This window comes from Penicillium verhagenii, assembly GCF_028828195.1.
Source record: "Penicillium verhagenii strain IBT 33310 chromosome Unknown utg000012l_segment0_segment0, whole genome shotgun sequence".
Lineage (NCBI taxonomy): Eukaryota > Fungi > Ascomycota > Eurotiomycetes > Eurotiales > Aspergillaceae > Penicillium > Penicillium verhagenii.
This window is the reverse complement of record NW_026643176.1, coordinates 379239-399765: the sequence shown is the minus strand read 5'-3', so window position 1 is coordinate 399765 and position 20527 is coordinate 379239. Positions and strand designations below refer to the sequence as shown.

The 20527-nt window shown below is 48.2% G+C and overlaps 9 protein-coding genes across 9 annotated transcripts; 3 read left to right on the top strand and 6 right to left on the bottom strand.

Moving 5' to 3' along the window:
• Positions 1–1481: 1481 nt before the first annotated feature.
• N7466_010814 (uncharacterized protein) lies at positions 1482–3318 on the top strand (the record flags this gene model as incomplete). Its single annotated transcript, XM_057170203.1, has 3 exons — positions 1482–1779; positions 1903–2233; positions 2289–3318. The coding sequence occupies 3 exons, from the start codon at positions 1482–1484 to the stop codon at positions 3316–3318; spliced, it is 1659 nt and encodes a 552-aa protein (XP_057015935.1).
• Positions 3319–3504: 186 nt separating this feature from the next.
• On the bottom strand, positions 3505–4188 carry N7466_010813 (GNAT family N-acetyltransferase; the record flags this gene model as incomplete). Its single annotated transcript, XM_057170202.1, has 2 exons — positions 3505–3731; positions 3810–4188. 2 exons carry the CDS (start codon positions 4186–4188, stop codon positions 3505–3507), a joined length of 606 nt encoding a protein of 201 aa, XP_057015934.1.
• An 806-nt stretch (positions 4189–4994) lies between these two features.
• On the bottom strand, positions 4995–5873 carry N7466_010812 (uncharacterized protein; the record flags this gene model as incomplete). The annotated part of the gene is made up of 1 exon (XM_057170201.1): positions 4995–5873. One exon carries the CDS (start codon positions 5871–5873, stop codon positions 4995–4997), a length of 879 nt encoding a protein of 292 aa, XP_057015933.1.
• A 321-nt stretch (positions 5874–6194) lies between these two features.
• On the bottom strand, positions 6195–7167 carry N7466_010811 (uncharacterized protein; the record flags this gene model as incomplete). The annotated part of the gene is made up of 2 exons (XM_057170200.1): positions 6195–6422; positions 7165–7167. The coding sequence occupies 2 exons, from the start codon at positions 7165–7167 to the stop codon at positions 6195–6197; spliced, it is 231 nt and encodes a 76-aa protein (XP_057015932.1).
• Positions 7168–7453: 286 nt separating this feature from the next.
• Positions 7454–8718, top strand: N7466_010810 (D-isomer specific 2-hydroxyacid dehydrogenase family protein; the record flags this gene model as incomplete). The annotated part of the gene is made up of 3 exons (XM_057170199.1): positions 7454–7601; positions 7758–8075; positions 8138–8718. 3 exons carry the CDS (start codon positions 7454–7456, stop codon positions 8716–8718), a joined length of 1047 nt encoding a protein of 348 aa, XP_057015931.1.
• A 48-nt stretch (positions 8719–8766) lies between these two features.
• N7466_010809 (DUF1295 domain protein) lies at positions 8767–9865 on the bottom strand (the record flags this gene model as incomplete). The annotated part of the gene is made up of 2 exons (XM_057170198.1): positions 8767–9094; positions 9147–9865. The coding sequence occupies 2 exons, from the start codon at positions 9863–9865 to the stop codon at positions 8767–8769; spliced, it is 1047 nt and encodes a 348-aa protein (XP_057015930.1).
• A 341-nt stretch (positions 9866–10206) lies between these two features.
• N7466_010808 (putative DNA mismatch repair protein) lies at positions 10207–12961 on the bottom strand (the record flags this gene model as incomplete). The annotated part of the gene is made up of 3 exons (XM_057170197.1): positions 10207–12068; positions 12118–12500; positions 12555–12961. 3 exons carry the CDS (start codon positions 12959–12961, stop codon positions 10207–10209), a joined length of 2652 nt encoding a protein of 883 aa, XP_057015929.1.
• Positions 12962–13238: 277 nt separating this feature from the next.
• On the top strand, positions 13239–14726 carry pfa4 (putative palmitoyltransferase with autoacylation activity Pfa4; the record flags this gene model as incomplete). The annotated part of the gene is made up of 4 exons (XM_057170196.1): positions 13239–13524; positions 13875–14146; positions 14194–14272; positions 14326–14726. The coding sequence occupies 4 exons, from the start codon at positions 13239–13241 to the stop codon at positions 14724–14726; spliced, it is 1038 nt and encodes a 345-aa protein (XP_057015928.1).
• Positions 14727–15790: 1064 nt separating this feature from the next.
• N7466_010806 (glycosyltransferase) lies at positions 15791–19034 on the bottom strand (the record flags this gene model as incomplete). Its single annotated transcript, XM_057170195.1, has 7 exons — positions 15791–16044; positions 16136–16274; positions 16332–16998; positions 17055–17822; positions 17885–18121; positions 18180–18816; positions 18884–19034. The coding sequence occupies 7 exons, from the start codon at positions 19032–19034 to the stop codon at positions 15791–15793; spliced, it is 2853 nt and encodes a 950-aa protein (XP_057015927.1).
• Between the last annotated feature and the right edge of the window lie 1493 nt (positions 19035–20527).

Sequence of the window (20527 nt, the reverse complement as noted above, 5' to 3'; positions counted from 1 at the left end):
TTTTGGTTTGGGTTGGGTTGGTTTTCTGCCACACCGCTTAGTCAATAATACCACATCCCAACTTCACAATTGGCAGGGCTGTGCGCGCTTTTGAATGCCAAGACCTCGAGCCGTCCAATCAGACCTGGCCAACACTTTGTCTTAAAAGAATCTGTACGTGGCATTTAAACATACTGTTAATGCTACTACATAGTAGTAGGTGGGTCACTCTAATGTAAATGTTGATTGCAGGCTGAAGGAGCCTTGACATTTCAATTCCAAAGGCCTCAAAGGTTCATTCGTTTTAAGAGTTAATTCTTGTACAAGACTTTGAAAGCAGAGACTACTAGGCAATCCATTTTATCATGAATCAAACCTTGTTCACCCCCCGAGGACTGATTTTACTTGGTACGTTGTATGTTCTCACATTGAATATTGCCATGAAAGGCTTGATATCGATTTCAGGAACAGCCGAGATATGAGCATATGAGAAGGAACTTCCGATTTCAATGATTTCGAGCCCAGGACAACGCCAAGCTCCAACACCCGAGCGTATAACCAAATGCAGCAATATCGGCCGCATCTCGGATTTAGGCTCAACATTTCTTTAAACACCCTTGAGGTTTGCATAATGTGCCCAAATTCCAAAAAGGTCTTTACCTACTAATAGATATCCAAAACCACAGTACAAAGCTCGGAACGAACAACTAGACCAGTGTACTGTATCCTCCATCAATCGGTGACCAGGTGAATGTTGATGGATAGAAGTGGATCAACCCATCCAGCCCAAATCCGAACAGCTTGCGTGGCCCACAATCTACTAAGAACCTGGTGAGCTAAAGCCCAATGAAAACTCCTGTGTCGGTTGAAACTTTTTCCTCGAAGTGGCTCCAGCTTTAACTAACACTCTATAAGTCTAGTTCATACCCACCCCTCACCCCATTCTTATCCCTGCCATCCTCGGAGAAAGGAAGTTCGGCACCCACTAGGCCATGGTCGAATCATAGCTGCATTCCCATTGATAATGGATTCCTCACCCCCTCATTCTACCGCGGATACTAGTCGTTATTCGGTTACTACGCTGCTGGAATTGCCTGATAGGATCATTTTTTCCGCTTCGGTAGAGTGATGATCTTCTCTTTTCAATGCAAGAACCCCTCTGCGGAGACAATCTCCGCGGAGACCTCCGTTGGCCGTGTAGAAAGAAAGTCTTTCGCTAACCAGTAGGACATATAATGTAGTATAGGATGGCATACCGGCGGATGAGGTCTTCATCACACCCGCCGGTCTCGGCCTCGGTGTTTTTCTTGGCGAGAACGAAGTGTAGCAAGTGGCCAGTGCCCAGAAAGATTTTTGCTCTCGTGCAGATAGCTACTCGAAAGGCTATATAAGCTCTACTGAGGTGGGGTCGTGAATCCTTCTTCTTCTTCTTTTTTTTTTTTTTTGATTTAATTGCTTTTCTCCACACAAGTTTGTACTTGTTAGCACATACATCGGTCAAGATGTCTAGTGAGGACGACTCGATAACACCACACCGAAATATCGAGGCACAAAGTGCCTTTGCATCCACACTGATTAATGATGTGGAAAAGGCTGAACCATCTAAATATGGGGTTCGATCGGAGAAAGAACACAAGAACTTGTTTGGTTTGAAGATTCATACACCAGAGACTCATGCTGGCACCGATGCTGTATTTGCAGCTAAAGCTCAACTGTTGAATCAAGCACTGCTAGATGTTGGCATGGGGAAGTATCAGTGGTTTCTCTTTTTGACGACCGGCGTCGGATGGTTTCTTGACAGTGTAAGTCAAAGAAACCCTTCCTTATCTGTATGGAATACTCGCTTATGTTGGTAGTTTTGGGTTATGTCTTTCTTTGTTATCGCTCCCTCGGCCAGTAACGAAGCACAATTCTTCTTTACAGGCAACAATGAACAATATCTATTTATCACTCTGTTCGCCGGCTTAACTGTCGGAGGAACCTTCTGGCCCATGATGTCCGACGTGCTAGGTCGGAAGTGGATGTTCACGAGCACCATCGTTCTGATGGGAATGGGGGGCTTAGTCGGTGCCGGCATGCCTTCATTCACTGGACTCTCTGTCGTTGGATTTGTTGTCGGTTTTGCCGTAGCTGGCAACAAGAGTGTCGATGCGATGATTCTTATAGAGTCGCTTCCAGCATCGCATCAATTCTTGGTTGCAATGCAGGGTGTGTTCTGGGGGTTGGGACAATTGGTCGCGTCCGCCGTAGGCTGGTGAGTGGCGGATACAAAACTTACGAATACGATAGTCCATGCTGATTGATCTTAGGGCCTTTATTGCTATTTACACCTGTGGTACTGGTCCCGATGAGGAGAGTACTAGTAGTTCATTTTCATCTAGGAGCTACAAGCGGGCACACTCCAGCAGTTCATCGAGCAGTAGCAGCAGCAGCAGCAGCAGCAGCAGCAGTTCTTCATGTCACTACGTCAGCAACAAAGGCTGGCGGTATGTGTGGTGGACCTTCGGGTGCATCACTCTATTCCTCTACCTCTGTCGTTTTACCTTGGCCTTTTACGAGACGCCCAAGTTCCTGCTTTCCCGTCGTCGAGATGCAGAAGCCACCCAGCTAGTCAAAGATATTGCTCAACATAACAAGCGACAGACTTGGATCACTGAAGCATCGTTCGCCCGTATCGACTCTACAATTAACGGATCCGAGGCCGAGCTGCGCACCAAGTCTCGCACCAAGGCCCTCGTCTCCTCCACTGGCCTTGCTGGCACAATATCTCTCACCCTTCTCTGGGCTATAATGGGTCTGACATTCATTCTCTACAAAACCTACATTGGGAACTATCTCTCCGCAAACAGAGGTGTTACTAAAGTAACCTCCACGACTGTCAACACTCCTTATCTATACAGTCGCTACGTGTATATCGCCATCTGCGCCATTCCAGGTCCGCTTATTGCGGCTCTTTTGATGGAAGTCAAGGGCATCGGACGTAGGTTCACCGGTGCCGGAATTGCAGTTCTGACAGGGCTTTTTATGTTGCTCTCTGCTGTCTCCAAGTCCCGAGATGCTTTGTTGGCGTTTGAATGTGTTTTGAGCTTCTTGCACTTCGCCGGCTTTGCCACACTTACTATCTATACGGTTGAGATTTTCCCCACTCCTACTCGTGGATTCTCGATTGGGGTTATGGGTTTCTTTTGGGGTTTGTTTGGGATGATTGCTTGCATTATTACCACGTTTGATAATACTGTTTCTGGCGGTGGACCTGTTTGGTTCTGTGGTGCCATTTGGATTGTCGTCGCTGGTGCTTGGATTGCTTTGCCCGAGACGCAGGCTAACGCAGCTGCGTAGAAAGATGGAAATGAAGTTTTAATTCCACATTGCTTAGCTGGAACGGGCCATGAAGACCCAGTATGAGAAACGGGTATATGTGTTCGCTGTGCTTCGATTTTGAACTCTTGGAAACTGTCTCCTTAATATTGAAAACAGGACAAAGACACCATCAATTTTATAGTACAATAATCTTATTCCCCAGTTTCATTGTTGGGCTGGGCGAATCATATCCGTTTGCTCATAGCCAGGAAATGGTGAGAATGACTTGTGTGGTCGAAATCCGTTCCTCTCATACATAGGCTTTCCCTCAGGAGAACTGGAAAGATAAACCTCGACGCCCTCTTCGTCTGCTCTGGCTAGTCCCCACTTCAATAATTTGGAAGCAAGTCCCTTGCCTTGGAAAGCAGGGTGCACACCCAACATCTCAAGATCTGTGACCGTCAGTGGTGTCACACCAGAAAAACAAACAAAGATGGGGACAAAAGGGGGGCGAAAAGAATATAACACACAATAGTGAGGCCTGTCTCCCATCAATTCATGGTGACGATGGCCCATAGTTCCAAAGAACACATCACAAAGATCCTTATCACTACCCACTGGCCACTCGAGGGCCACATCAGACTGCAGATCCCGATCTGCAGGCACATGGTAAGGGCGCACCCATTTCGCGAACGCAATAGGCTTCCCATGTTCATTTGTCGCTTTCAAAAAGACCTCATGTTCAGATGCGCGTCCTTCGCTGTTCATGAAGTTTTGAGCTATCCATAGCCGCAATTCTGCTGTGAGTGGGAACATGGTCCTGTTGAAGGGATCTGAGAATGCCGCTAGGAATACCTCGGTAAGGTCTTGGGCGTCAATAGGACTTGCATCCTGGAGTTCCAAGGACATTTTGAATTTCGGTTGGTAGCGGGATGTGTTCGTGTTTTGTTCAGTGGCGAGATATTGAAACCTTTAGACCACGTATTTGTGGTGTTATCGGGTGGGGTGAAGTTGATTTCTTGTGTTCCGGAATCGGGTTTTCCGTGGGTCGCGGAGAAAATGAAATCTGCCTACTACGGTATTGGTACGTGATGGCTAGAAATGTCGGGTTTGAATGCTTATTCACAAAACTTTTGCACTGGATTCTCAATGGATTGTCCAATACGTGTTTCCTATTTGGGGAACTGGTCTGGTGATTAGGAGGAATTTCTTCGTGTAAAGTTCGGTAGCGTATCTGTGATTCTGTACTGTGCGGCCGCGCCCGAGCGCGTCGAGTCGAGCGGGGAGGAACGTGTTTGCGACAAGGGCAACTATACAGTAGCACATTGCACCCATCGGTGATGTTAATAGAGAGTTGAAACGATATGAAATTTCGAATATCTTTAGACATTATAACATGATTGAGCGTGGTCAAGCTGATGATCCACCCTGAGTCTGCCCAGGTGGATTGATGCATAGGTTCTCATTCTCGAATATTTATCGACATGAGTAACACACATGGCCGCAATGAAATTGGTAATAACATGAATAGAAAACAAGCGTTGCGTTGAATAGAAGCGATTTCAAATATGAGGAGTAATTGTTAAGAAAAAGGCGAACTTTCTAGTCGCCAGTAGCTCGGAGACGTTCACAACCCCAGGATGAGCAAATGGTTGAGTATGTCGCAATAAGGGTATTGTTTTAGAAGGAAGTTGAAAGTCTTGACCGGATAGAAGCTAAGCCTTGTCCGACTCCACCTCAGAAACGGCGACTGGGGCAACCGTATCCTCATTATGAGAATGCGACGCGGTAGGGGGCTTGACTGGAGTCACCGAAGCTCTTTGAAGATTGTGCTCATCTTGCACGGTGAAAAGGGAGCGGCGATGTCTAGGGTCGTCTGGCTGTAACTTTTTCGAATCGCCAGAGCTGCTGGACGATTCCATTTCCGATTTCAAATCTTGATACATAGTCTCCACAGTAAACACTTCTTGTTGCACGTCTAGATCGCAATTGATCAAGCAGAACTCTCGTTCGCGTTGTTCAATGTATTCTCGGACATGTTTCCACTTGTTTTGGTAACCCTTCAAGCGATCTGGAAGGCCAGAGCCACGGAGGTAGGTCAGAATGCCAGCGACGACAGTGTTGATTGCGCCAAACGCCGTGATGGCGGCGTGAGGACCACTCGCTGCACCAAGGGCTGTCAAGGCTGCGGCAACGAGCATCTGAACTCCCAGGCATACGTTGATCATGTTGTTGAAGAAGCGGTATGCGCGCGCTGCCGTGGCTTCGTTTCTGACAACGCGCGTGTAGATGCCGACGTTCGGAGCGCTGCGGAGTATATAACCACCCGTTGTGAGGGCGGGCACGCTATCTATACCTGTCAAGGCGCGGAAAATGAGAAGCTTGTCGTTAGCTGGGATGAGAGTCTCTGGATGGAGTGACCCGATCTTCCATGTTTGGCTTTCCACGTCGCCACTGCGAAGTGGGCTTTCATTCTTTTGGGCTGCTACGGCGGCATCGTAGGCAATCGTGGGTGGGTAGGAGTCTTTGTGGCGATTAAGAAAAGCGTCAACAAGTCGATTCAGAATATTCTTAGGTTGCGGAGATTCAGCCATGGTGAGGCGTATCTCTAACTTGCTAGAAAGAAAAATTGAAGGCTCAAATCCCCAGAGTAGGAAGATGGTGGGAGGTTGTGACCATTTGTAGCTGCACGAAGAAAATCCAAGTGAAAATCCGCCGGCGCATATGGCACCGGGCTTGGTGCATAAACATAAAGAGCTGAAGGCTAGAACAGAGTCCGGGGAAGCCCCTCAGCGCAAACAAAGGCAAGATAAGCGTGATTTGATACCCAGTGCGACCAATAGGAGAAGCCGAAGCCGCAGAGTGTGGTAGTGTACGGAGTACACATGCAGAGATTTGATCACACCCATTCTAGGTCAGGCAATGGAAGCGGATGGCGAGAACGGGGTGGGAGCCGCGAATCGACGGCTGAACTTTGGGGAAATAGCAGCCGAGCAGCGCTCACGGCTGACCAAATGCAGTTCGAAGCTTGGCTCGGTGGCGTTGACCGTGGTGAAGATCTGCACGAGATGCCCTCGTGAAGGCAACGAAGGTGGGGTCGCTTTGAGAGAAACGACGGAATCACAGTGACATGGCTCATCGATCTAGATTAAAGAGAAAATACCGATCAATAACACGGTATCTCTGCGCTTCGTGGAGAGACAGAAAGATCAGGGGCAGACGCGTTCGTCTAGGAAATTGGAGGGTCGTTTGAGTCTTGACCCAAAACCATGCTGCATGCATAAGCCGAAAGGTAATTTCTGAGTTCTACGGAGTACAGGGGGTCCTCCATTCGAGCCAAAATGACCGAACGTTTGCCAACTCCCCTCCCATATTACATATAAGGCAATTGTTATCGCTGTAAAAACTCCGAATCATGTTGAGCGGGATGATCGGGGTCCAATCGGAAATATGTTGAGATTGGCATTCTGCAGAAATTCAGGGACTCGGAGACTCGGGAGGCGGAAATGAGTGCGAACTGGGTGGAGCTGACATCCAGCTCCACATGCTGCACGGACATCTTCATTTTGTACATAGTCAATGTGTTTATTATCCACTTCTGCCGTCTGTTTCTCTTGGCCTTAAAGGTGGAAAAGCATTTGAGATTTGCCTTGATAACCCGAGTGAGTCAAGTGATTCAAAATTTTCGAGTGCAACTCACATGGGGTACCGCGTGAAGTCCTTCAGCTGCACGCCACTGTGACGGACCGAGAGTAAGCAAACACAAAATCCGTTCTGATTGATGATTGGACTCTTTTCTTTTCTGGTCATAGTTAGCATCGTTGATAAAGAATTGTACAAAACCAGAGTTGCACAGAAACGCGAAAGATTTGATTGATAACGCACCATCAATGGATGCCATGTTTCTCAGGTTACTCAGGTTTCTCAGGCAGAAACCAAACACTGGCGCAATCCTGCACCATAATGAACTCACCAATGGCCATTCTCTCTCCACAACGGGAGAGAGCGAATCACATTGGAAGTTCTTTATCAGCAGCCTCGCCTATCCTCGATACTAAGCTTTAAACGGCTACGGGGCCCCCACCCCGCCCTTCATTGACAGGATTAAAACTGCGTACCTCGCACCTCTCGAGATCCACGATCTGTCAATCTGCATTATCAATACATTGTCGATATGGGTGAAGCGCCACGACCCAGAGAGCATCTGCTCATTATCTTAAATGTTCCTCTACCCGGAGTACTATTGGACGACATTCGTCGCAAATTCTCCGATGTCGAGCTTACCCTTCATAATGTGACTCGAGGTGCAAAAGTGTCGCCGGGTATGTCACGACCGCAAAGGAGAAGCTGACTACCAAAGTCTAACGTTCTGGTCCAGAGATATTCCGCAAGGCAACTATTCTTGTCACATTTATCGATTTGCCTGAACCCGAGGATGCCGTAAAGTGAGCAACCTGAAACCGAAACCCTTTCGCAAGATGATCAGTCTGTTAACATGTTACATGCGCGTAGCCTTAAGGTTGTCCACACATTCTCCGCGGGTCTGGATCATCTCATGAACAATCCTATTTTGAAGAGTGGTGCCGTGCCCTTCACGACCAGCTCCGGTATCCATGGTCCACCAATTGCAGAATGGACCATCATGAACTGGCTCGTCTCCGCCCGGAAATACAGTGTTCTATACGAGGCACAGAAGGAGCACAAATGGGATAAGGAGACCCCATGGATGTACAACAGTTATGACCAAGTTGGCAAGAGAGTTGGAATCCTTGGATATGGAAGCATTGGCCGCCAGAGTATGGACCCTACAATATCGGCAAACTTGGCTGAAATGAATCCACTGATTGACTATTTCTAGTTGCCCGCGTTTCTCAGGCACTAGGCATGACGGTTCACGCATACACGGCTTCTCCCCGCCCGACACCGGAATCCCGGCACGATACCGGGTTTATCGTTCCGGGGACCGGAGATCCCGATGGGTCGATTCCTGTATCTTGGCACCATGGAACAGATAAGAGTGAAATTCATGAATTCTTGTCTCTCGGTTTGGACCATTTGGTCGTCTCTGTCCCACTTACTGCTCAAACCACTAACTTGCTGGGCGCTGAAGAATTCCAGCTTTTAGCTGAGAACTCGAAGAATTCTGGTATCAAGCCATATGTGACCAATATTTCACGAGGAAAGGTGCTCGACCAAGATGCCTTGATTGATGCTTTGAAGTCTGGCGTGCTAGGTGGCGCCGCGCTGGATGTCACAAACCCTGAGCCGTTACCTGCTGATCATCCTCTTTGGGATGCGCCAAATGTGCAGATCAGCCCGCATATCAGTGGGTCGGGGAGAGAGTATTTCTGGCGATCACTCGAGATTGTTCGGATTAACATAGATCGTTTAGCGACCGGGCAGCCTTTGATTAACCAATATGGTGGAAAGGGCTATTAGAAACCCCAGTCTACAAATTCCTACATCATCTTATATGACATAAATTTCTCACGCATTGTAACTAGTCCTCACTATCTCTTCTGCGAAAGCCCCCATCAATCCACAACTGTAAACAGCTAATGCCCATGGGCTTATCAGATCTCCTAATGATGGCCAGAGGCTGTTCTTCTCACGTTGCCAGTCTCGAAACTGGGTAAGCTTTTGCGTGTCAGTAGCTTGATACCTCTCTTCTTGACTAGCCTCAGTTTGTTTATCGCCGCCGACAAAGCGAAGGAATATGTAATTGGTGAGGGGTCCAACGAAGAAAAGTGGATTAGAGGAGTTTGCAAGGTTCAGAACAGCAAACGACAGATGAACGAGAGTATCCCCCAGGTAGCTAGATGGAATCAGTAAATACAACGAAACTGACGTCGGCAAGAGATGCTTACTTTGGATGACGAACGAGGCTCCGAACGCCATCTTGACAAAGATCAGTGCGTTCTTGACGATGAAGCTCGAGTTGAGTATCGGACATCACCTCCAGTGCGAAACCAGCGCTGAATAACCCAGCACCGAAAGCTCGGGTCATATTTAAACAATTCACACTAGGCGAAATAGCTGACCCACTCGAGTGGAACGGTAAGGTGAAGGGCAATGAGATAATACTCAAGAAAAAGGCTTCTGGGAGGAAGATCTTGAATAGTGCCGTTGTCCAAAACCCGGACTCTGTCTTGCATGCCTCGTAGCGTGGATCATCTTTCCCACGAGCCAAAGACCGGCACGCGATGTGGGTAAACAGTCTCACACCCCACAGGGTGACCGATCCAAGAAGAAGTTTCTCGGTCCAGCTAAGCTTGCCCCAGGCAGTACTAAGCGGGATGCCCTTTTCGTACATTTGTCGCCCGACGGCACTCCACCATACATTGAGAACTTGGCTTGACGGCCATAGCCAGTCCTTAACTTCCACGCGGTCGGTCACTTTAGCTGCCACGAAGGCTGCCAGTGATAGACCTGAATAGAGTCTGAATGAGGGGAGAATAGTTGATTTCAATATTCCAACATTGCCCGTTGTTGCTTGTGGTTGAGGTTTAAAAGTGTGGAATGGTGGTGGTTGGAGCGGACTAGAGGGCGCCGGCCCATGTTCCATCATGGTGTTCACTACATCCATATCGACTTGGCTTAGAGTGAAGTTAAGTCTGGAATTTCCTTAATTATTTGAGAAGTTGGCACCCTTCCAACATTTAAAGGTTGGAAATGATGTATGGCACTCAGGCGTTGATGTCAATATTATGTAATAATCTATGGTGGATTTGATCAGCAAATCACGATGATGTTCGGAAGCGATCAGGGTTTTTAAGGATGTTCTTATTGATATGATTCGGTAGAATATGTAGTAAGACAATGGAAATTCCGGGGTATAATGCAAAATGGCGATAAAATAGGCTGCTGGCGGGAATATAATCTTGTGGCAGGCTGGCGATGGATTGAAATTTCGGAGTAAATCAAATATCAGGATGAATCGAATTGCTTTAGATGGTCAATGAAGACAGGGGCATTGATTTCCAAGTCTGAAATCTGCGACTTGTACCTCATGTTGACGATACCATTGAGTCGTTTATTCCAGAGCGGCGTTAGAGATTCGATAGCAGATGCTGTCAACGTTTCCTCCGCTGTGTCATGTATATAATAATCATGGAGGGCCATGAGCCTAAATGACTTCTCAACGAATGATAGGTCCATCGGCATTAATGAGCCAAGACTATGAACATCATAACCTTCGGGTATGCGCTCAAAGGGCAACTTGTTGTTGGGAACCGGACAAGTCTTGCTATCGTCTTTAGACACTATCCGGGCATTCTGCCGAATGAGATAGGCCCTTGGATCATTAGGAGAAAGGGAATTTGGATCGTGAGGAGAAAGGGAATTACCAGACCCTGAGTCTGTAGAAAATGACCGATTGGATGCCAAAGCAGCCTTTGCCTTGAGAAAGCGGCTGTGATGCGGCGAATGAGAACTGCTGGCGCTGACCTGGGAGCTGGACGGTGTATTGTTGCTCGTGGGGCGCGCGCGGTGCTTTTGAATGGCTTCCTTCTTGCGCTTCTCGAAGTCAAGGGCTTTGTCGATTTCAGAAAGAGTTTCCGGAGTAAAACCTTCTCGAAGACTGGCCGCCCATCTTTCTAAGACTGGAAATCCACGCCCACTATCCATAGAACCTTGATGCCCGGTATCGGTTGTGCTTTGATCCTGCTTAGATGGCCGAGGCGACTGCCCGGATTTTGCTCCATGTCTGGAGTCCGGCGAATGGACTTCAGTGATACGATCTAAGCGTCCAGCCTGGGTCCCGAACCTCTCCTGCGCAAGCTGAGATATAGTCGGTATGATTTGCTCTTGCTCGACTGTCTGCTCCAAAGAATCTTCAGCGAGTGAGACTTGTGTAGTTTTGGCAAACCATGTATCCAGCGCCCCATTGCCATATCGTTCCTTGTCACGCTGCCGTGCTGTCTTTCTGCAATCATTTGTTGAGAGTGTTTGGGTTGGGGAGACCTGCGACCATTGCGCTTGGGATTGTCGTCGCCGAGTGACGGGTGATGTTGAAACAAGTCGCGAGATGGGAGGGCTTATGAGTTCGGGACTTTCTTGGAGTAGGATTTGGTTATTCCTACAAGAATCGTTGCGCCGAATGCTTGCTGGCGATGATTCACTGGAGGCAGCTTCTGAACTGATAGGCCAGGGGACAATATCCCGCCTTGGAGTACGTAGAGATGAATTCATTCTTGTGGCAGACCAGGGATTAAGAGAAGGAGATCCTGTACGTGCCGCTGTGCACTTTCCAACTTCGCGAGAGGTCCGACTAACGACCCGAAAGGGCGTTTGCACCGGGGAAGCTTCAAGTCGCGGAGCGCCCTGAGTCAGGGGGAGTGTCAGTTCAGACTGAACGGGTAGGTCACTTGTTGCTGTGGATTTGACAGCGGTTGTTTGCACTTCATTTCGAGCTAGCATGAGGCCAAACCTGTCGCTTTTGTGTACACGGCAAGGTTTGCCTTGAACTGGACTTTTTGAGCACGAATCTGCGATTGGCCCGTAGTGTCCCTTGAACATGCTCTCGACCAAAGCGATGACAATTTTATGATCCTCAAACAAAACATCATCTTTGCCTGGTTCAATGTTAACATCATATGAGCCGCGAGGGCACCTAAGCTGGAGACAAAGGAACGGATCGCTGATTGATTTTGGTGCTTCGCCCTTTGAAAAACTGGCACGGATGTAGGATTTGAACAGTTTGGCGATATTTTGACCAATGCCCAGGGTAGCAGATAATGGCCTATCATCCACACTGATGAATTGCCCACAGCTATTGAGTTTGGAAATATCTGGCAAAGTCAGTATATCGCTTGAGCGAAGATATCAAGTAGATATTACCTGAATCTGCCTTTGGAAGGAAAGCTAGAACCTCATATCCATTGCGCTTTGGTTCGCTTTCAGAAGCAGATGTTCCAGGCGAAATTTCCTTAATGACGCAACAAGACGATATCTCTCGGCCAAAAATCTGCCCCGCCGCATCAGAGAGTGTGGCACCGGTACTGGGTGCGTACGTCCAGTTGTTGTTCTCGTTTTTCGCCTTGAGAACTTTCAACGAGAACCTCCTGGAAGGCTGAGCAATAGCGTAGGCTTGAAGCAATTTTTTGATTTTGGTGAGTATCTTGGCAGCATTTTTCAAGACTAGCTGTCTGCGGACAGGTATATGCTTGAGAAAGTGCACGATGCGCACAGTCGTGCCGACCGGGTGAGATGTCCGCTGAGACCTAGCAGATCGTTAATTCTCTCAGTAAATGGAATTTTCACATGTTTTTACATACTGAGAAAGATGGCCATCCTTCTCGTACTTTAGGCATAGCCCGGTAACTTCTGTCGCAGTCCGGGTAGTGACGGTGATGCCGCCAGACATTTCAGCCACACTGGCCAATGCCTCTCCACGGAACCCAAACGAACTCCCACCGACATTATCTAGATCTTCGAGTGTTTGAATTTTGCTGGTGTAAGTGTGCCGGCAGACATTCGGGTGGTCTTCAGTGGGGATTCCGTATCCATTATCTTTAACCTGTATCACGTCCACGGTATTTGGAGATATTTCGACCACGAGCGATGATGAGTCCGCATCTAAAGCATTGTCAATCAGCTCCTTGACCACTGAGCAAGGGTCGGAGATAACTGATGTAGATCCGATTGCCCGGGCTGTGGCTGGAGAAAGGGCCTCAATCGGCATTGTGAGCGCGATGTATCATTATCATGTATGTATACATGAGTTTCATCCCTCCGAAAAGCTAGTTGAAAATAGACATGATGAGAAGAAAAAGCATGCAGGGAAAACAAAAGTTTGGAAGGAAATTGATGAAGTCAAGAGATGGAATTTGGATTTGGTTTGAAGTCAGCGATCCGATGTCGCTTAGTCATCATCGCATAAACAACACGTCCACCGAGTTCACTTTTTCTCATGTTTGTCTCATGCTTTCTCTCGATCGCAGCAAGTTGTCAAGTCTAAGATGCGTGGCGATGATTTCTCAATCTCACAGCTGGCCGTTCCAGCGGTCAGTGTGCTGATCGGCTTCCTCGCCTACACATCCCAGTACTTCTTTTGGCGGTTTGAGTCGGCACCACTCCAAAATGACGAAATTTGGAAAATCAACATCTTCGCTTCGTGTATCTGGATTTGCTACTACAGGGCATGCTATGTAAATCCTGGTCGGTTGCCTCTGGAGAAAAAATCAGCAAATGCCGATCAGAAGGAGAAAGACCAGGCTACGGGTCGGCAGCGATGGTGCCGCAGATGTGAGGCTTATAAGCCACCGCGGGCTCATCATTGCAAAACATGTCAAAGGTTCCATTTACTTTGATCCTGCTGATCTTATGTGAAACCAACTGACACGATCTAGATGTGTCCCCAAAATGGACCACCACTGTCCGTGGACGTCGAATTGCGTCTCACATTTTACTTTCCCACACTTCATCCGGTTTCTGTTCTACGCAGTTGTAGGAATGTCTTACCTTGAGACTCTTCTTTGGGGGCGTGCTTCTATTGTCTGGACTAACCGAAACTTGCCAAGTGTAAGCTAATAATCTCTCTTCAATTGCAGGTTACTAACTTCTCCAGTATATGGGTCCCTCCATTTTGCAACTAGCACATCTTCTCATTTTGTTCGTTATCAACAGCTTTACCGTTTTTGCCCTCTTCATTCTCCTTGTCCGAAGTCTATACTCGCTTGCCTTCAATATGACATTTATTGAGTCTTGGGAGATTGAGCGACACGAGACTCTCGTCCGGCGAGCCCACGTCCTGGGTGGACATCTTGATGGACCGGGTGGGATCAAGGTCCGAATCAACAAACATGAGTTTCCTTATGATATTGGAATTTGGGCCAACATCAGAGAGGGAATGGGAGGAAGTGCAAATGTTTGTTCAGCCCCTTCTAATCCCCGGATTTGACTAACGTGCCCTAGATCTTGAGCTGGTTCTGGCCACTGGCTGCCAGCCCCGACCGTAGCACTGGCTGGGAGTTTGAAACGAATGGCTTTGAAGGTATGAGGATTTGATTCCTGGCCCCGACACCTGCTAATCCTCGGTTATTATAGATCCTGGATCTTCGTGGCCCCCACCCGACCCTGATCGTATTCCTTGGCCAGTGAATCGAACTGACCCTCATGACGGGCCTCTTCAGGCGTATTCATCCGCCCGAGACACCGTTGAAGCATTCAAACGCCGTCAAGAAAATGATATCGATCGTCGCAGACCGTTTTCCGACGTCCAACGACGCAAGCGATTTCACGATCGCATTCAACAAGATAATTACGAGAGTGATGAAGGTCGGGGACCTGGACCCGTGTATGGCGATGATTCTGACGAAGGCGAGGAGTCCTGGCGAAATGCTGAAGGGGAGCGCCTTGGCGACTTTGGCGTCGACGAAGACGTGGAGTTCTACGACGACGATATTCCTTTGGCTGTTCTCATGCAGCGGCGAAAGCAGCAACAGTGAACAGCACGGTTGGAACAATCCTTGTATTGTCTGGGCAGCGGTTGTTGTGAAACAGTGGCTGGGGATGAAGTTTCGCCATTAATCAATACTGGAAGTCGGCAACCTTCTTTAGCCAAGTAGATGAGCTATGATCTCCCAATGACGATGTCTTGGTCTCGGGGGTCAACCAGAGGCCGGAGCCAAAATTGATTGAACGGTATGGTCAAGGGGGCGCCAGTAACCGAGATTCGTCCTTGGCCCATCTCCGTCACTAAGATACGGTGCGTCATGTTGGCTCTTGCCTGGGCCGCATTCCACTCCCACTTCTCTATCTTGATTCTTGAGCAAAGGGCTACCCCCGTCGGGCCTTGATGGTGATGGCAATGTTGGCCCCACCGCGCCCCGGATTCACCCACAATCTCGCATCAGATCGAAGTTGACTCTCCGTTATTCCGCCACTCCAACCTCCAGGACCACTGAGGGGCTGTCCTTCCTGTACCCAAGTGGGGGTCTCTTTGGTAACCATCCTTCATCAGGGGCCTTGGTTACCCCCCACCCCCCACCAACCCGTACACTTCAATTCCCAAAATGCCGATATCGCCCAACAACCCTATAGGCAGATGGATCTTTTCAATAATTCCCCTCAGTGTGGCGCCCACCTCTGTGTGCAGACCGGAAGTCATTCTGAGCGTCAATAGGTTCGTATTTAAATTGTAGTCGAACTTGATTTTACACATATCATTTCCGTAATAGAATTCATGCTCGAATGAGGAAGGTGCGATCAAGATACCCATATCTAGCAACGCTAGACCGGGAGTCAGATTCAGCCATGATTCACACATGTGCACATCAATGATGCAAGTGCATGGCCACGAGACTGTGCATGTACAAGTGTCACCTACTAGGTCCCGATGGCTCGAGTATTAACCCAATTCTCATTGTTATTTTTTTCCGTCCGATCATATGTACAGTCCAGACTCCAAGTATAATCGAGTCAGAAAATTCGGAAAAAATATGCAAAACAAAATGCTGTCACTTTGTACCAACTGACATTACCGAGAAAGGATATAGACAACCAGTATCTACTAGGGATTCGAAACCGGCCGTGCTCGACGAGTAGGGCATTGTCGACTGGAATCCCTTCCCTGGCATAGCTTCTCCTCAATCACAGTCCATCTTTGAGCCACCTTGGCCCTTTCTGCGGTCGAGGACTCTCGCATCTCTTCGCGTCCTTGGGCGATACGAGATATGATGATATGGCATTCTTGGGTCCTGCCCAACGAGTCCAAAAGTGTTCGACGTACACCACTCAAGGGGTAGCCCGCCAGCCCCCAAAGAGCTGATAGAAAACCGGTTAGAATCCGCACAAAAGCTTATGAAATTCTCATGCGCAATTTGTAAGGAAATGAATTGGTAGTTGCCATGCTTACCAGCTGGGGGTTTGAGAAAAACTCCACCGATACCCTTTCCGATCCCCTTGAACATGCCCTTTGTGCCTTTGTTTTTGTAGCCATATCGAGGCTGGGTGACCAGCCCTGTGACACCATCGTACCATCCGTCGCGGAATTCCTGATAGTTGTCAGTAAACTGAGCTTGAAACCAGTTCACAATACCACTTCAACGAACCCTTCCAGCTGCTCTAAAGCCACTGCGTATTCCCTTAACCTTTGGGGTGCTCTTGACCATCGGATCATGATATAGCTTTGGGGCATTGTGAAAGCCCTTGGACATGCTGAGTGCGAGATCAGTGGGAAGCCATATAACGACGTTAATGAACTTCATAGACATAGTTCGCCCGTGACTTGCAGCCACATTAAACACATTATGCGCATGCGAGGGCATGATCTCATCGCGCATTGTTTTTAACTTGTCCAACTCCTGACTATGTTTCTTTTCGAGCTCAGTTTCAGGGAATAGTGTGTCGCCGTCGAAGTCCATCATCTCCTCATCTTCATCCTGTTCCAATTCTTGTGCTTCCAATTCTTGCTCATGACTTGAGCTAGGTAGTCCGTTCTGGTTTTGTTGGGTCTCGTTAGCAGTATGCTCTGTGGAGGACTGATCACTCGCAAGTTCATCTTCATTTCGAGGCTTTTGGTGCCATTTGTTTTGATGTTTGAACTTCGGATGGGCGTGTCCTATGGCTCTACCGGCCGAGACTATATCGAGCATCATTTCGGTTGGTACATCTGCAAGTCCTGAGACAAAATTGGAAATTGCCCCGAACAGGACCTGGGCGGAGGCACTTAGTGGTCCGATTGGATCACGATATGTATCATATTCCATAGCTCGGCTCCTATTACGCTAGTCAGTGAAAGATTAGTCCACTTTCCTGGCACACATTGAACTCACAAAACTAGGTCCTCAGGCTGGAGGCTACCCATTTCAACCAAAACAGAGGCTGCGAATGCGCTGAATCCCAGCTTTGTTCGTTTCATATGCCATACAGCAGGGCGAGAAGGGCATATGCAACAACGCATCGCCTTCAAATCCAGCTGACGGTGGAAGCTGAGCACTCCTTCTTTTACCCCGGATTCCTTCTCCATCTTCTTCGCTATCGCCTGTGCCTTTTCTCTTGTGGAATCCTTCAGCGCCATGTTAATAGCGTCGCTAAGTTTATCCACAGTCAAACGTTTATGGGGTATCGGAAGCGGCCCAGCACCGGCGCGAGCAACGATACCTCCCCAGAACTCCTGGTCTCCAAAAAACGGTATGATGATGGTCGGGCGTCCAAGCGCCAGGCCAGCGGCTGTTGTGCCCGCACCACCGTGGTGGATCACGCATGTCACCTGTCGGAATAGCCAGTCGTGAGGAACGCTACCGATTATCAAGATATTCTCTGGAATATCAGCGTCGTCAATACCGAGATTACCCCATCCCTTGGAGATCATTGCTCGTTGACCGGATTTGCGAACCGCCTCGAAGATAATCTTTGTTAGCTTGACTTGGTCATCCACCACAATTGAACCGAACCCGACATATATAGGCGGTGGTCCTGCTTTTAAAAATCCATCGATTTCTTCCGTTGGTTTATAGTCAGAATCAGATGGTAGGAAGCTGAATCCACAAATATCAATGTTGTCTCCCCAATCAGCTGGCTTCGGCAGCACAGCCGGTGACCTATAATAAAGGCCGTTAGCTAACAAAAATAGTATAAGAATGGATATATAGTTTGGTCGTACCAGAGATACGAACAAGGTACCTGTAACCTGTGAAGAAGACTTGGTGCTGTCATACTGTCTAATGTATCAAGAGAGAGGCTTTTCTTGCGCCAAGTATTCACAAGATCCCCCAATCCCTCCCAAACCATCATATCGACAACCGCATAAGAGACAAAATTTGCGACCGTGCGTTTGCAATCCTGTTGGTGGATAACAGCTAAGGGGTGAGGAAAGGATTGTGTAGGTGACCAAGGCATCCTAGAAAGATCAGCCACGTCCAAGAAGGATATGAATCAAGTCAGAAGCCATCACATACGTAAACATGATATGAAGTGGTACCCCAAGCCGCTGAGCACAATGGATATGCGCTAGGCTGGGAGGGTTGGCGATAATGGCATCAGCCACGAACGGCCTCCGTCGATAATCAGGTGTATCCCCCCAAAGATCTTCCTTGATCTGATGCATATTTGTTCCGTCGCCAATTTCAAAACATGACTTCCAGCATCCGTGAATAATTTCTCTCATCTCACGCCGCCGCTTCTGTATTGCACCACTTCTAATAGTCGCAAGCCCGGGGAGTAGTCCAGGATTCTTGACCATGAACGCCATCAGCTCCTCCGGGTCTCCGCCGATATTGAAGAATTCCAGTCCTCCATCGAGGATATTTTGACGGAATTGGAGGTGGGTAGCCAGTCGGACGCGATGCCCGTGCGCTTTCAACTCCTTTCCAAGAGCGAGAAACGGCTGAATATCTCCGCGCGAGCCAATCACTTGAATGACGACGTTCAAATGTAGTGGGAAGTGTTTGCCGTCTCTTCCAGGATGGCTGCTTGTGCTACATGTGTCCTTGCCCTGTTCACGTTCTGAGTGTATGGGAGTGTTCTGGAGGTGATTCAGCAATCCAGCGAGGCTCGGTTTATGTTCGTTGATCCGAATATCGAGACGTCCATCTCCTGTCAGAGGATAAAGACGTTAGTTACCATTCAACACGATCGCGGAATTCAAATCTTTATCACAAACCTAGGACTCGGACGCCGGTATCAAGACCATCGCCATTGAATCGCACCCGTTCGTTGTAATTTGAGCTTGTGTCACTAGTATTTTCTGAGGTTTGTTCAGGCCGCAGCGTCTCAGACTCTCTGCCGTCATTAGCCGATGCTACTGAGGCCATGGTGGGCGGGAGATCGACGCTAGCGGCTCAAGCGATCGGGTGAGTTGCAAGATTAGGCAGAAATATATGTATGCGGTGACTGGTCACACAAAAGATAATTTTATGTCACGAGGAACATTTGAAGAGGGTAGTTCAAATGTTGCCAGAGAATATTTGAAACAAGATGGATAAATTAAAGTATCTTATGTTTGAAGTTGTAGCTGAGGTCCAGCAATGGCAAAAATAACAGTCAATGATGTCAGAAAGCTCCAGATGTCCGGCTCAATCGGCCTCGGCTCACTCGGCTCACCTGATCATGGATCTTATTGATAAAGACCAAGGCCAGAGCTTGACGACGGTATACCTCTAATTTCGGAAAATGTATCGTGGCATAAACCTGGGATAATTGCATAATTGTGCATCGCTATCTCGGGCTTGAATCTCTTCTTTGCCTCCCCGGAGGCCCGACGCGGGCTTATGCATGCATCCATTTCACCGGAGACCTGGGCACATACCGTGATATAGGCGGCAATAGATCAAAATCGCACCTGGGAAGATCTGTAGAGGACAGTTTAGAAATTACTATGTACTACTTACTAGGATGGGCTCGCAGGCATCTCCAAGGCTTGAATCAAAGGCACATGTGACCAAGCAATGATTATTGATAAGATCCCTATCGCTTACCCCGTATCCGTACCTTGCTTTTCTTCCCCTCACCAAGGAAATGATCTGCAAGCATCATCACAGCTTCCAAACCACCCCCTGGCAGACTCCGGTAGAGGGGGAATCACCACGTCCCACGCAAACGCCAGGTGCACGGTCCCTTGAAATCACACATCAAGCTTGAAAGCAAAGCCACAATCTAAACGGCCTGCAACAATCAAGAGATTGAAGGGGGGGAATGTGCTGCCTAGTATGGTGTTATTCGAAGACAATTTACACTGGTGCCGGGCGATAAACGGATCTCCGACCGCTCCACTTTCCCCTCAAGAAGATAAAGGGGGAGGAACCAATCAAGGCCGATCTCAGCAATGTACAGGATCCTACCTTCCCAATGGACTTGCGATCTGCAACAGTTATATAGGATCAAGTCCCAGCTGGAGCGGGGTTGTCTGAAATGAGGGATTGCTCAAAAATTTGACACTTCGTGAGAAATGGTTGCATTTTCAAAGATCACCCTAGCGGCGACTACGCTTGTATGCTATACTGTGGCTCAATTTGTTCCCGCGCCGACGGACTTGATCACTAAAGAAGGTCATGCTGGTATCAATGTACGATACAAAGAAGTCCCGGCTGGGATTTGCGAGCAGGACCCTAATGTGAAGAGTTATTCGGGGTATGCTGATGTTAGCGAGAATGAACATATCTTTTGGTAAGCAGACATTCCAGATATGTACTTCACGGTGTGTAGACCTGTGGATGTCATTATGAATTCAAGTGTCGGGTGCGGCAACATGATAGCTATCTGAAGATGAGGAATGACAAATTTAATGGAGATCTCTAGGTGGTTTTTT